At 49.5% G+C, this 12,150-nt stretch overlaps 1 protein-coding gene across 1 annotated transcript in view; it reads right to left on the bottom strand.

Moving 5' to 3' along the window:
* LOC140392308 (scavenger receptor cysteine-rich domain-containing protein DMBT1-like) overlaps nt 1–12,150 on the bottom strand; it is a 107,581-nt gene that overhangs the window by 5,712 nt on the left and 89,719 nt on the right. Inside the window, exon 13 of the mRNA XM_072477625.1 lies at nt 11,352–11,560. Within this exon, the coding sequence (XP_072333726.1) occupies nt 11,352–11,560 (209 nt within the window). The remainder of the gene's footprint in view (nt 1–11,351; nt 11,561–12,150) is intronic.

The raw sequence follows: 12,150 nt of genomic DNA, 5'->3' as shown, positions 1-12,150 counted from the left end.
TTCAGAATTGGACACGATCATTTCGGAATTTGTATGGGTGGGGAAGCTACCGAGGGTTGGGAGGACCATGCGACAGAGGGAGAGGCAGCAGGGGGATTGGTGTTGCTGAACCTGCTTCATTATTATTGGGTGGTGAATGTGGATACCGTGCGCCGATGGTGGGAAGGAGAAGGGGTTGACTGGGTTAGAATGGAGGAGGAATCTTGTAAGGGGTCCAGTTTAAGGGCTATGGTGATGGCAGCGTAGCCAATGGCTCCGAGGTGATATTCAGGAAGCCCAGTGGTGCAGTTCATGGTGAAGATATCGAATCATTTGAGGAGGTATTTTAGAGTAGAAGCTATGTCGGTGCTAAAGCCGCTGTGCATGGGTTTGGCCCGGGGAGGGATGGATAGTGTATACAGGAGGTGGATGGAAGTGGGGCGGGCGAAGGTGAGGGATCTGTATTTGGCGGAGGGGTTCGCCAGTCTGGAGGAGCTAAGGGAGAGGCGAGAGCTGCCGAGGGAGAGTGAGTTCAGGTCTCTGCAGGTTAGGGTTTTTGCGTAAAAGGTCTGGAAGGGGTTCCCTAGGTTGCCGGGATACACCCTGCTGAAGCAACTGCTGCTTCCAGATGTGGAAGGGGAGGGACAAATTGGGGATATATACAAGTGGCTGGGGGGCAGGGAGGCTCACGGGCGATGAAGATCTAGGAAAAATGGGAAGGGGAGTTGGGAGTGGAGATCAATTGGGGAGTGAAGCACTGAATAGGATAAACGAGACTTCCTCCTGTGTAAGGATGAGCCTGCAACAGTTTTAATGTGGACACAGGGTGCATATGACTCAGGCGAGAATGAGTGGGTTCTTTCAGGGGGTAGCAGATGAGTTTGAGAGATGTGGGCGGGAACCAGCGAATCACGCGCATATGTTTTGGGGTTGCAAAAAATTGGAAAGATTCTGGGCGGGAGTGTTCATGGTCTTAGTCAGGATAGTGGAGGAGAAGGTGGACCCGAACCCTTTGGAGGCGATATTCGGGATTTCAGAGAAGCCGTAGCTCATGGAGAGGAGGAAGGCCGATGTCGTGTGTAGCGCACAAAGACTCACGAGAGACGAATAGAGATGAAGTCGATGAGGCTTTATTAAGCGTGACTTGTTCCCCGCAGTTCAGCAACAGACTGGCCTGCGGGGGAGAACTCCTGGTTCTTATACTCCGCCTTCAGGGCGGAGCTAGAGATCAACAGCCAACCAGGACCCGGGATCTGTCAGCCAATGACATCATGGCTTCACAGTCCCACATGACCCCTAATGCATACTACCACATCGTGGCCTTTGCCTCTCTGATTGCACGGTTGCAAATTTTACTGGAGTGGCGGTCGGCATCGCCACCGGAGGCGGCTTGGTTGGGTCACCTGTACAACTTCCTGCGGTTGGAGAAGATAAAATTGTGGTGAATGGAACTACTGTTAATTCACCAGTGCACTGTGATATCATGTTACTGCTGTATCATGTTACGTTATGTGTTTAACCCTGTGGGCTCCACCTATGGGCCATTGTACGGCTTCACCCACAGGGGGATATGTCGGGGCATGTACGGGCTCGCCCATGGCTCCACCCCTTACAGGAAGTATAAAGGCAGCTGACCTGCGGGGCCGCATTCATTGTTGTACCGGTCACAGGCAGGCTCAGTTCTAAGCAGATTAAAACCACGGTTTACTTCTCAACATGTCTCTCAGTGAATTGATGGTCGCATCAATTTAATCAGCTTGAAATACTACTATGGAATCAGCCCTCAAACCTGATAGACTGGAACTCGATCCACAGGCCGCGGAGGCAAGAGAAATTCTTTCGCACTGGCTTTGATTCTTCAAGGTCTATCTCGCCGCGTCGTCTACGCCATCCGTCACGGACGAACAGAAACTGAGTCTTCTCCACGCATGGGTGAGCCATCTTATTTCTGTCCAGCTCGACGGCGCCGCGTCCTATACAGAGGCCCTCGCACTACTCGAACACATATATGTACGGCCCGTGAACGAGGTCTACACGCGACACATCTTCACCACTCGCCGCCAGCGCCCCGGGGAGTCTACCTACGCGACCTCAAAGCCCTAGCGCGCAACTGTAACTACCAGGCCGTTACGGCCCCTCAGCATATGGAACTCGCTATCCGAGACGTTTACGTGGCGGGGTCTGATCGAACTATGTAAGACAGCGCCTGCTCGAAAAAGGGGCCCAGGACCTGGAGGACACGGTAACACTAGCTACCTCTCTGGAGGATGCGTTTCAGAGCCTTACTGCGTTCCCCGCAACCACACGACCCCCTTGTGGGACCCAGACCAGAGACTACCCCAGGCTTATGCCGAGCGGCCGCCCGCTCATCATGGGGGGCTGCCCTGCTATTTTTGCGGCCAGTCCTAACACCCCCGACAGCACTGCCCGGCCTGCAACGCGAACTGTAGTAACTGCGGGCGAAAAGGACACTTCGCCAAGGTCTGCCTGGCCAGGTCTAAAAACTCGAACTCACAGACCTGATCCACAGACCCACAGGCCCGCAAAGTGGCAGCTTGTCTGCCGACACCGCCTCCGCACAACACGTGCGACTCATGGGGGCTGCCATCTTGGCCATCCTCCCCCACGCGGCCGGCCATGTGCGATCCATGGGGCCGCCATCTTGGACGCCATCGTCCTCACCGCCCGCCACGCTCGACCAACCGGGGGCCACCACCTTGGCCGCCATCTGCTACACCGCCTGAGATGTACGAACGACATGGACAGCAGCCATCGCGGGGCCGCCCCAGCACCTCCGACTACGCTGCCGGCTACCCCCAGCTCAGCGCGGTCACCCTGGACCAGTCGCGACCTAAGCACCTCCAGAGCTCCACGATGGCCGTCCGGGTAAACGGGTACGAGACACATTTCCTTTTCGACTCCGGGAGCACAGAGAGCTTCATTCACCCGGACATGGTAAGACGTTGTTCGCTCCCAATATTCCCGACGCGACAAACTATCTCCCTCGCCTCTGGGTCGCACTCGGTGCAAATCAAAGGGTGCACTACTGCAACCCTAGCGATCCAGGGCGCTGAGTACGCTCATTTTAAACTATATGTGCTCCCACCCCTCTGCGTTCCTCTCCACTTCGGACTCAATTTTCAGTGCAACCTCAGGAGCCTAACTCTTAAATTTGGGGGGCCCCTGCCTCCGCTCACCATATGCAGCCTCGCGTCCCTAAAAATCGACCCCCTCCCCCTCTTTGCGAACCGCACCGCCGATTGTAAGCCAATAGCCACTAGAAGCAGGCGGTATAGTATGCAGGACAGGACGTTCATTAGGTCCGAGGTCCAGCGTCTCTTGCGGGAAGGGGTCATAGAAGCCAGCAATAGCCCCTGGAGAGCTCAGGTGGTCGTCAAGACCGGGGAGAAGCTCCGGATGGTGGTTGATTACAGCAAGACCATTAACCGGTTTACACAACTTGATGCGTACCCCCTTCCCCGGATTGCAGACATGGTAAATCAGATCGCGCACTACCGCGTGTTCTCTACGGTAGATCTGAAGTCTGCATATCACCATAAGAACATAAGAACTAGGAGCAGGAGTAGGCCATCTGGCCACTCGAGCCTGCTCCACCATTCAATGAGATCATGGCTGATCTTTTGTGGACTCAGCTCCACTTTCCGGCCCGAACACCATCACCCTTAATCCCTTTATTCTTCAAAAAACTATCTATCTTTATCTTGAAAACATTTAATGAAGGAGCCTCTACTGCTTCACTGGGCAAGGAATTCCATAGATTCACAACCCTTTGGGTGAAGAAGTTCCTCCTAAACTCAGTCCTAAATCTGTTTCCCCTTATTTTGAGGCTATGCCCCCTAGTTCTGCCAGTGGAAACAACCTGCCCCATCTATCCTATCCATTCCTTTCATAATTTTATATGTTTCTATAAGATCCCCCCTCATCCTTCTAAATTCCAACGAGTACAGTCCCAGTCTACTCAACCTCTCCTCGTAATCCAACCCCTTCAGCTCTGGGATTAACCTAGTGAATCTCCTCTGCATACCCTCCAGTGCCAGTACGTCCTTTCTCAAGTAAGGAGACCAAAACTGAACACAATACTCTAGGTGTGGCCTCACCAACACCTTATACAATTGCAGCAGAACCTCCCTAGTCTTAAACTCCATCCCTCTAGCAATGAAGGACAAAATTCCATTTGCCTTCGTAATCACCTGTTGCACCTGAAAACCAACTTTTTGCGACTCATGCACTAGCACACCCAGGTCTCTCTGCACAGCAGCATGTTTTAATATTTTATCATTTAAATAATAATCCCTTTTGCTGTTATTCCTACCAAAATGGATAACCTCACATTTGTCAAAATTGTATTCCATCTGCCAGACCCTAGCCCATTCACTTAGCCGATCCAAATCCCTCTGCAGACTTCCAGTATCCTCTGCACTTTTTGCTTTACCACTTATCTTAGTGTCGTCTGCAAACTTGGACACATTGCCCTTTGTCCCAAACTCCAAATCATCTATGTAAATTGTGAACAGTTGTGGGCCCAACACTGATCCCTGAGGGACACCACTAGCTACTGATTGCCAACCAGAGAAAACACCCATTAATCCCCACTCTTTGCTTTCTATTAATTAACCAATCCTCTATCCATGCTACTACTTTCCCCTTAATGCCATACATCTTTATCTTATGCAACAACCTTTCGTGTGGCACCTTGTCAAAGGCTTTCTGGAAATCCAGATATACCACATCCATTGGCTCCCCGTTATCTACCGCACTGTTAATGTCCTCAAAAAATTCCACTAAATTAGTTAGGCACGACCTGCCCTTTATGAACCCATGCTGCGTCTGCCCAATGGGACAATTTCCATCCAGATGCCTCGCTATTTCTTCCTTGATGATAGATTCCAGCATCTTCCCTACTACCGAAGTTAAGCTCACTGGCCTATAATTACCCGCTTTCTGCCTACCTCCTTTTTTAAACAGTGTTGTCACGTTTGCTAATTTCCAATCCGCCGGGACCACCCCAGAGTCTAGTGAATTTTGGTAAATTATCACTAGTGCATTTGCAATTTCCCTAGCCATCTCTTTTAGCACTCTGGGATGCATTCCATCAGGTCCAGGAGACTTGTCTACCTTTAGCCCCATTAGCTTGCCCATCACTACCTCCTTGGTGATAACAATCCTCTCAAGGTCCTCACCTGTCATAGCCTTATTTCCATCAGTCACTGGCATGTTATTTGTGTCTTCCACTGTGAAGACCGACCCAAAAAACCTGTTCAGTTCCTCAGCCATTTCCTCATCTCCCATTATTAAATCTCCCTTCTCATCCTCTAAAGGACCAATATTTACCTTAGCCACTCTTTTTTGTTTTATGTATTTGTAGAAACTTTTACTATCTGTTTTTATATTCTGAGCAAGTTTACTCTCATAATCTATCTTACTCTTCTTTATAGCTTTTTTAGTAGCTTTCTGTTACCCCCTAAAGATTTCCCAGTCCTCTAGTCTCCCACTGATCTTTGCTACTTTGTATGTTTTTTCCTTCAATTTGATACTCTCCCTTATTTCCTTAGATATCCACAGTCGATTTTCCCTCTTTTTACCGTCCTTCCTTTTTGTTGGTATAAACCTTTGCTGAGCACTGTGAAAAATCACTTGGAAGGTTCTCCACTGTTCCTCAACTGTTTCACTATAAAGTCTTTGCTCCCAATCTATCTTAGCTAGTTCTTCTCTCATCCGATTGTAATCTCCTTTGTTTAAGCACAAAACACTAGTGCTTGATTTTACCTTCTCACCCTCCATCTGTATTTTAAATTCCACCATATTGTGATCGCTCCTTCCGAGAGGATCCCTAACTATGAGATCCTGAATCAATCCTGTCTCATTACACAGGACCAGATCTAGGATCGCTTGTTCCCTCGTAGGTTCCATTACATACTGTTCTAGGAAACTATCACGGAGACATTCTATAAACACCTCCTCAAGGCTGCCTTGAAGACCTGGTTAAACCAATCAAAATGTAGATTAAAATCCCCCATGATAACTGCTGTACCATTTCTACATGCATCTGTTATTTCTTTGTTTATTGCCTGCCCCACCATAATGTTACTATTTGGTGGCCTAGAGATTACTCCTATCAGTGACTATTTCGCCTTACTATTCCTGATTTCCACCCAAATGGATTCAACCTTATCCTCCATAGCACCGATGTCATCCTTTACTGTTGCCCGGATGTCATCCTTAAATAACAGAGCTACACCACCTCCCTTACCATCCACTCTGTCCTTCCGAAAAGTTTGATACCCTCGGATATTTAACTCCCAGTCGTGACCATCCTTTAACCATGTTTCAGTAATGGCCACTAAATCATAGTCATTCACGATGATTTGGCCCATTAACTCATTTACCTTATTCCGAATACTATGAACATTCAGGTAAAGTCCACTTATGTTGGCTTTTTTACCTCTGTTCTGAATCTTAACACCTCGATCAGTAGCATCTCCTAAGTTATATTTCCTCTTAACCTTTCTCCTAATTTTCCTTGTCGTCGAACCCATATCTTCATGTAACAACCTGCCTCGTCGCTTACCATTAATGTTTTCACTTCCCGTTTTATTTCTTTTAGTATTCCTGGTCCTATTCACTGAGCTCCCCTCAGTCACTATACCTTGTACTGTCGCCCTTTTTGATTTTTGACTATGGCTTCTCTGCCTTACACTTTCCCCCTTACTGCCTTTTGTTTCTGTCCCCGTTTTACTACCTTCCAACTTCCTGCATCGGTTCCCATCCCCCTGCCACATTAGTTGAAACTCTCCCCAACAGCTCGAGCAAACACCCCCCCTAGGACATTGGTTCCAGTCCTGCCCAGGTGCAGACCGTCCGGTTTGTACTGGTCCCACCTCCCTCAGAACTGGTTCCAATGTTCCAGGAATTTGAATCCCTCCCTCTTGCATCATCTCTCGAGCCACGTATTCATCCTCTCTATCCTGACATTCCTACTCTGACTAGCTCGTGGCACTGGTAGCAATCCTGAGATTACTACCTTTGAGGTCCTACTTTTTAGTTTAACTCCTAGCTCCCTAAATTCAGCTTGTAGGACCTCGTCCCGTTTTTTACCTATATCGTTGGTGCCTATGTGCACCACGACAGCTGGCTGTTCACCCTCCCCCCCCCCAGAATGTCCTGCAGCCGCTCCGAGACATCCTTGACCCTTGCACCAGGGAGGCAACATACCATCCTGGAGTCTCGATTGCGTCCGCAGAACCGCCTGTCTATTCCCCTTACAATTGAGTCCCCTATCACTATAGCCCTGCCATTCTTCTTCCTGCCCAGCTGCGCAGCAGAGCCAGCCACGGTGCCATGAACCTGGCTGCTGCTGCCTTCCCCTGGTGAGCCATCGCCCTCAACGGTATCCAAAGCGGTATATCTGTTTTGCAAGATGACCGCAGAGGACACCTGCACTGCCTTCCTACTCTTGCTCTGTCTTTTGGTCACCGATTTACTATCTCCCTCAGTACCTTTCACCTGCGGTGTGACCAACTCGCTAAACGTGCTATCCACGACGTCCTCAGCATCGCGGATGCTCCAAAGTGAGTCCATCCGCAGCTCCAGAGCCGTCAAGCAGTCTAACAGGAGCTGCAACTGGACACACTTCTTGCATGTGAAGGAGCCAGGGACAGTGGACGTTCTCCCTTTCCACCGGCCCGTTGGAGCCAGCTCCAAATCCGCCCGGAGGACCGCCACTACATGGCGTTTGAGGCAGATGACCGCCTTTTCCGTTTCCTCCGGGTCCCCTTTGGCGTCACAAACGGGGTTTTGATGTTCCAACGAGCAATGGACCGAATGATGGACCAGTACGGGCTGCGGGTCACGTTTCCGTACTTGGACAATGTAACCATCTGCGGCCATGATCAGCAGGACCACGACGCCAACCTCCAGCGATTTCTCCAAACCGCCCAAAAACTCAACCTCACCTACAAGGAGAAATGCGTTTTCCGCACAACCAGGCTAGCCATCCTCGGCTACGTCGTGGAAAACGGGGTCCTAGGGCCCGACCCTGACCGAATGCGCACCCTCCTCCAATTCCCTCTCCCTCACTGCCCCAAGGTCCTGAAGAGGTGCCTTGGATTTTTCCCCTATTACGCCCAGTGGGTCCCCCAGTATGCGGACAAAGCCTGCCCACTATTTAAGGCCGCCATTTTTCCACTGGCAACTGAGGCCCGCCAGGCCTTCAACTGCATCAAGTCAGACATCGCCAAAGCTGCAATGCGCGCGGTGGACGATTCCGCCCCCTTCCAGGCGGAGAGCGATGCCACAGAGGTCGCTCTCGCCGCCACTCTCAACCAAGCAGAAATACCGGTAGCGTTCTTTTCCTGCACCGTCACCACCTCTGAAATCCGACACTCCTCGGTCGAAAAAGAAGCCCAGGCCATCGTGGAAGCCGTACGGCACTGGAGGCATTACCTTGCTGGTAGGAGGTTTACCCTCATCACCGACCAACAACCGGTTGCCTTTATGTTTGACAATACGCAGCGGGGCAAGATCAAGAATGACAAGATCTTGAGGTGGAGGATCGAACTCTCCGCCAATAACTACGATATAGTATATCATCCTGGGAAGCTCAACAAGCCCCCAGATGCCCTGTCCTGCGGCACGTGCGCCAGCGCGCAAGATGACCGATTACATGCAATCTCAATGACCTCTGCCACCCGGGGGTCACCCGGCTCGCCCACTAAATCAAGGCCCGCAACCTGCCCTACTCCATTGAGGAGGTCAAAGCTGTAACCAGAGACTGCCAAATCTGTGCGGAGTGTAAACTGCACTTCTATCGACCAGATAAGGCCCACCTGGTAAAGGCGTCCCGGCCCTTTGAACGCCTTAGTAACGATTTCAAAGGGCCCCTCCCCTCCAATAATCGCAACACGTACTTCCATAACATCATAAACGAGTTCTCCCGTTTTCCGTTCGCCATTCCCTGCCCCGATATGACCACTCCAACGGTCATCAAAGCCCTGCATAGTGTCTTCACCCTGTTCGGTTTCCCCAGCTATGTCCACAGCGACAGGGGTTCGTCGTTCATGAGCGACAAACTGCGTCAGTACCTGCTCAGCAAGGGCATCGCCTCGAGCAGGACTACCAGCTCTAACCCCAGGGGAAACGGGCCGGTGGAAAGGGAGAACGCGACGGTCTGGAAGACCGTCCTACTGACCCTATGGTCCAGGAATCTCCCGGTTTCTCACTGGCAGGAGGTCCTCCCTGATGCGCTCCACTCTATTAGGTCCCTCCTTTGCACGACCACAAACCAGACCCCTCATGACCGCTTGTTTGTTTTCCCTAGGGGAGCTACCTCAGGGGCCTTGTTTCCTCCCTGGCTGATGACACCGGGTCCAGTCCTCCTCCGAAAACATGTTAGGAGCTATAAGACCAACCCCCTGGCAGAGAGGGTCCAGCTCCTGCACTCCAACCCACACTATGCATATATCAGACACCCCGATGGCCGGCAGGTGCCGTCTCCCTCCGGGACCTGGCGCCCGCAGGCTCCGACACCACGACCACTACTGCATCCCCCACACTAGGTCCCGTCCAACCTCCCATGTTCAGCGCCCCTACCCCTATCCAACCTCCCATGTTCAGCGCCCCTACCCCGATATGGTTCTCACGCTACCTCCCACCCGCCGCACCGGTCCACAGGAATGAAGCTCCGGAAGAGCCGCTCCAGGAGTCCATGCCTGTGCCTGCTCCGGGCCCAGCTCCACAGCCATCTGAAACGGCTGCAACACCAGTGCTTCGGCAGTCGCAACGTACGATCCGGGCACCAGACCGACTGAATCTGTAAACACGTCACCCCGCCGGACTTCATTTTTTAAACAGGGGGTGAATGTGGTGAATGGAACTACTGTTAATTCACCAGTGCACTGTGATATCATGTTACTGCGGTATCGTGTTACGTTATGTGTTTAACCCTGTGGGCTATTGTACGGCTTCATCCACAGGGAGATATGTCGAGGCATGTACGGGCTCGCCCATGGCTCCACCCCTTACAGGAAGTATAAAGGCAGCTGACCTGCGGGGCCGCATTCATTGTTGTACTGGTCACAGGCAGGCTCAGTTCTAAGTTGATTAAACCAACGGTTTACTTCTCAACGTGTCTCTCAGTGAATTAATGATCGCATCAAAAATATGAGTTAAGGGATTCTGCAGAGGGGTTTGAGAAAAGGTGTGGAATGTTTCTGACCATGTTTAAGCAGCTATTCATCACGGGGGGGTGGGAGGGGAGGGGTGGGGAGAGAGTGAAAAAGGGGAAAAAGTTTGTACAGACTGTATAGTTGATTGCTGGGAAGTATGTTTCCCAGGGTGTTTCTGTGTTGTAACCTGTTTTGATATATATTTCTGATAAAATGCATTAAAAAAAAATGACTGCGCTGTATGAGGTTTCCTCTGCAAGATCTGTTCAAGTGCTGCTCCCCCTTGTTGACAGGGAGCTGGAGGGCGCGTTCCCAGCGAATGAGTCGGCGGGACCATAATTTGCAGTGTGAAGCATTGATAAGTGGACCAATTAACGTTTGATATCGGTGATGGCCTCGCCGGGTTGAGCATCTGGAAGCTCACGGCAGCTTCAACTTGCTACCACACTTCGAAAAGTTTCCAATAAATCGCACCCTAAGTGTGGGCTTGACTGGTGAGAAAAGTGGCTAAGTGTGGTTAGATAGTGGTGGGGAACTTGGCCACAAAGCAGGTTATAAACTCCCAGCAAAACATGCCACAAATGACAGTTAGAAATGTTTCCGTTAGATTTCGCCCGAGATGTTTCTGGCAGTTCCCCCATAACACAGTGAGGGGAATCTTGTTTAGGTGACAGTGGCCTCAATCAGCAGCTGTATATTCAGTGAGCCACCTGCATCGCGTCTTTCTGAGAAGGTCCAACTCATCTTGCATCATTCAAGCATTTAACAAGCCAGGAATAGGGTGAAAGCCCCAGGGGGCAGAGGTCCCTGCTGCTGAGAACTGCTGTCTAATCAGAGGCCTGCAGCTCCTCTCTATTCAGCAGCAGCACTGTGGATGCATTGCTGCTGCCAGGGCTACACCCACCCGGGGCCTCAGATCGAGGATGAACCCAGGCACAGGTGAATTTGTCCTATGAAGCAAGAAAATCCCAGGTATTTCAACCAGAAAGATTTGGAAAATATGTCCACAACCTATTTGCTTTCTCCTCGAATGTTCATTGATGAAATTAAATGAATTGACTAGATTCAATGAAGATGAAATACAATTGATCTATGACTTAGTTGATGCCAAGTGGCTCCTTGAAGCTAATAACACATTTGCATTAATTTAAACTATATTGAACAAGACAGGAAATTTTACACACTTACTTTTGAACAATTGCTGAGAGTAGTAACGTGCAGTAAAGCCAGCACTCGTTTTAAGGTGATCAGATCTAAAACAAATGGTCATGGAGTTGGACGATGATGTAAATGTGTGGTTTGATCCAGTACATACTGTTTCAATCAGAGGAGAATATATTGAAGCTCCATCATATATTTCAACATAATCTTTTGTGCACCACAATGATGCTTCCAGTCTGGGGAGAGAATGATAGTAAATTGAAAATGCATTTGTAGTAATCACCTTTTATAATTAACAATTTACTTCATAAACTGGCCAACATATACACACATACCTACAAACAACATTGAGAGAGCAGGACGTGTGTTCAAAAGATGAAGATGCATGAAACATGTAACAGCTGCACACTCACTTAATCTTTCCTCAAACAAAATACAATTTTCCTTAACATTAATATGACCTGTTGTATTTAATCTCCTGCCTGATTATTCCTGCAATATTTCTAACTGCCATTTATTGCACTCAAGAAAGATGTCAAAATCTGAATTTCCATTTCTCAACCCTAGCTGCTTTAGGATCATTGGAACTTAGAAATAAATGTTGAACATTTGACCCATTGAGTCTGTTCCATTATTTAGTGTTTGAACTTTGACCTAACTCCAAACACCAGACTTTTTGCCATATCTCTTCATATCAATGCGTAACAATATTTTATCGATATGAGTATCAAATTAAGATTGATCTAACACCGATTATGAGTTCCAAACTTATCCAATCATTAAATATTTGTTGCACAGAAAGTGGAAATTTGGCTCTTCATATCCA

This window comes from Scyliorhinus torazame, chromosome 16 (assembly GCF_047496885.1).
Source record: "Scyliorhinus torazame isolate Kashiwa2021f chromosome 16, sScyTor2.1, whole genome shotgun sequence".
Taxonomy (NCBI): domain Eukaryota; kingdom Metazoa; phylum Chordata; class Chondrichthyes; order Carcharhiniformes; family Scyliorhinidae; genus Scyliorhinus; species Scyliorhinus torazame.
Note: the sequence above shows the minus strand (reverse complement) of the source record. Positions and strands in the feature narration are given on the sequence as shown.